Source organism: Pygoscelis adeliae, unplaced genomic scaffold (assembly GCF_000699105.1).
Source record: "Pygoscelis adeliae isolate BGI_AS28 unplaced genomic scaffold, ASM69910v1 Scaffold445, whole genome shotgun sequence".
NCBI classification, from domain to species: domain Eukaryota; kingdom Metazoa; phylum Chordata; class Aves; order Sphenisciformes; family Spheniscidae; genus Pygoscelis; species Pygoscelis adeliae.
Genome location: NW_008824894.1, coordinates 834,449 through 837,333, shown reverse-complemented (window position 1 = coordinate 837,333; position 2,885 = coordinate 834,449). Strand labels below are relative to the sequence as shown.

At 63.0% G+C, this 2,885-nt stretch overlaps 1 protein-coding gene across 1 annotated transcript; it reads right to left on the bottom strand.

The window, feature by feature from the left end:
* Positions 1–2,484: 2,484 nt before the first annotated feature.
* SOCS3 (suppressor of cytokine signaling 3) lies at positions 2,485–2,879 on the bottom strand. The gene has a single exon (XM_009324542.1). The coding sequence runs from the start codon at positions 2,807–2,809 to the stop codon at positions 2,561–2,563; it is 249 nt and encodes an 82-aa protein (XP_009322817.1). The 5' UTR covers positions 2,810–2,879; the 3' UTR covers positions 2,485–2,560.
* Between the last annotated feature and the right edge of the window lie 6 nt (positions 2,880–2,885).

Genomic DNA, 2,885 nt, shown 5'->3' with positions numbered 1-2,885 from the left:
CCGCGCAGCGCTTCCTGGCAGCCCGTGAGCCACAGCCCTGGAGAGCAGCACCAAAATAGTCGCTGGGACCATGCCGTGCCTGCGGCCCGATTGGGCACATTCGCCATCCCTCTGCTCCGGGGCGATTCCTAAGGGAAGCCTTTTCCCGGTGGCTGGGGTTCCCCAAGCAGGAGCACGGTGCACGATGCCTGGCACGATGCCCACGGTGCGGGGCTGGGGGTGCTGTGGGGGCTGTGAAGCACAAGGTGCCTGGGCACAGCCTCCTCCTCGCTGCCGGGGGCTCTGCAGGGTTGCTGGGGCCGGCCCCCTCCCAGGAGTTTTCCCCACGACCCCCGGACGCAGCTCTCCAGCCAGGCATTGCGCTCCCCCCCAGCCAGCCGGAGCTGCGGGTTTATTCCCATGTCTGGTTCGTACCCTCACGGCCCGTGCCTCCACGGGAGGCAAAAGTAGGGGGCCAGGTGCTCCTGGGGGCTGGGGGACCCCCGGGGGAAATCCTCTCCCTCCTCCTCCTCTCGTACCCTTCCTCAGGTATCTGCTCTGGGCCAGGCTGGGGTCTGGCCGGTGGGGGTTTGCACAGGACAGCCCCAATGGCTCGGGGACAGAGCTTTTAACTCTGTGCCGTGGGAGTGAGCAGGACCTCGGCCTCCCTGCTTAACCCTCTCTGCCTTCCTGCTTAACGCCCCCTCCCCGCGCCTGCTTTCGGCTGCCCCCCCCCTCCCCGAGCCTGCTGCACCCGCAGCAGAAGCACCACAAATCCTTTTCTAACCCCGCGCCTCTCGACGCCCTGTTCCCGCAGCTCTTCACCCCGTCACGCGCTGCCTCCCCTTCTCCCAAAACTGGGCTGGGGGCAGGCTGGGAGGCAGGACGGACTCGCTGCGGAGCGCGGCACATCACGTCGTGAGTGCTGCAGAGCGGGGCTGCGCTTGGGGCTGTGCCACAGGCCAGCCTTGGCCACCAACTCGGCTCCTCTTTGCCCAGGGCGATGGGCCATGTCCCGCAGTCCAGGGACAGTTTGCGGCTGCGGCACGTGCCTGGAGCCAGGAGCGGGTCCTGTCCCCGCGGTGCCTCGCAGCTTGGCCCGGCCGGCGGAGTGATGTCGCAGGGCTCAGACATACCTGAGCGCTGGGGCAGTGCTTACGCACACCAGGCTGTGAGTCACTGCGGCGGGATCACCCCGGCACAGAGAGCAGCTCCAGGAAGCCGGCGCTTACGTGGTGTAAACACCATCCCAGCATCACAGCGAGGGCAGCGGCCAGGGAGGGACGTGCGTCACACCGGGGGGGCCTGAGCGGCCTCGGGCGTGCAGGGGAGGAAACAAACCAGATCTGGGGTTTTTCATTAAAAAATAGTGCTCTTTATTATAAATTATGGAAACGTTTCCTTTCTGAATATAAATATAAATATGTGCAAAGTTTCATCTGAGTTTTGTTTTGGTTCAATTTTCAAGCATGGTTTTGCTCAGCCCTCAAGGCTGGAGGTGAAGATGGAATCTTTATAAAAGACAGTGATTCACGTTGGCCTGTAAACATCCCTTTGGTTAAAAAATAAAATTAAATTAAAAAAAGCCAGAAAAACCCAACTGCTTCTCCGGGCGGATGCAGAAAAGCATTCGCGAGACGACATGCTCCAGGGGATCCTCCTGCCACGTTCCCGTGGGAATCGGTGCCCCCGTGGAGCAGCATGGCCAGGGTCTGCGGGGAGCAGCCGGGCAGAGGTGGGATGCGACACTCGGGAGTAACGGTCCAGTGGCAGCACCAGGTCCCCAGGGTGCTCCTTGCAGACACGGTCATGCGGGACCCTCAGCGGTGTTAGGACACGCTGTTTCCCCTCTGGCTTCGCAGCACATCACCGGGACCGTTATCACGCAGTGTCACCAAACGGTGTGCAGTAACCCAGACCACGGGGCAGGGAGAATATTAAGGCTTAGTCCCCTGGAAAATGGCAACGAGGGGAAAAAGGCAGCGACCTCCAAGTCTGGGGCCTGGTGTGAAAGGAGCTTCCACCCATAAGGAGGCAGCAAGAGGTAAAGTACAGTATGGGCAAAAAACACTTTCCCCTTAAAACCGAGGAAAAGTGATCAGGCACGAGCTGGACTCCAGTGCTTTCCATTCTCTGGTGGCAGAAGGGGGCTTTCGCCAGGACACTCCCAGGTGTGGTCCCGCCACAGCAGCGGGGATGTGGCTGCCGGGGCACACGTCCCCCCATGCTGCAGGTGCCGTCCTGGCTGCCTGAGCCCCCGGAGGCTTTGCCGATGGGCTCTCCCCAGCCACAACGGGGAGGCCTCCGCGTTGGGCGCACTGTAACATCCACAGTCCGACCGGAGCAGTCTCCTTCCCCGCGGAGAGGAGGTGTCACGCTTCGTCGGGGGGGTGCCCCCAGCACCAAGGGCACCAGGCTGTGCTGGCCACAGCCCCGGGCCCACCGTGGCTCGCCCCAGTCCCCCTCCTCTCCTTCCCAGAGGGAGAGGCTTGGCGTGCCCTGCGAGTCCCTGCACCGGTGGGGCGTTGTGCCTGTCCCCTGCTCTTGTGCTTGTAGCGTGTAACCTTGCTCCGCCGGCCCCTTAGAGGGGGGCATCGTACTGGTCCAGGAACTCCTTGATGGGAGCCGGCAGCTGAGTCATCTTCTCGTAGGAGTCCAGGTGCCCGTTGACGGTTTTACGGCAGAGGTGCTGCAGGGTGGAGACGCTGGAGGAGAGCGGGCGGCTCAGCACCAGAGGGATCTTCTCGCCGCCCGAGTAGATGTAGTAGGTGCGCTTGGGGTGCAGGGACCCCCCCGGCTGCTCGGGGATGGCGCAGGGCGCGGGCGGCATGTAGTGATGTACCAGCTTGAGCACACAGTCGAAGCGGGGCACGGGCTGGCTGCTGCGAGGGTCGCTCTGCAGGGAG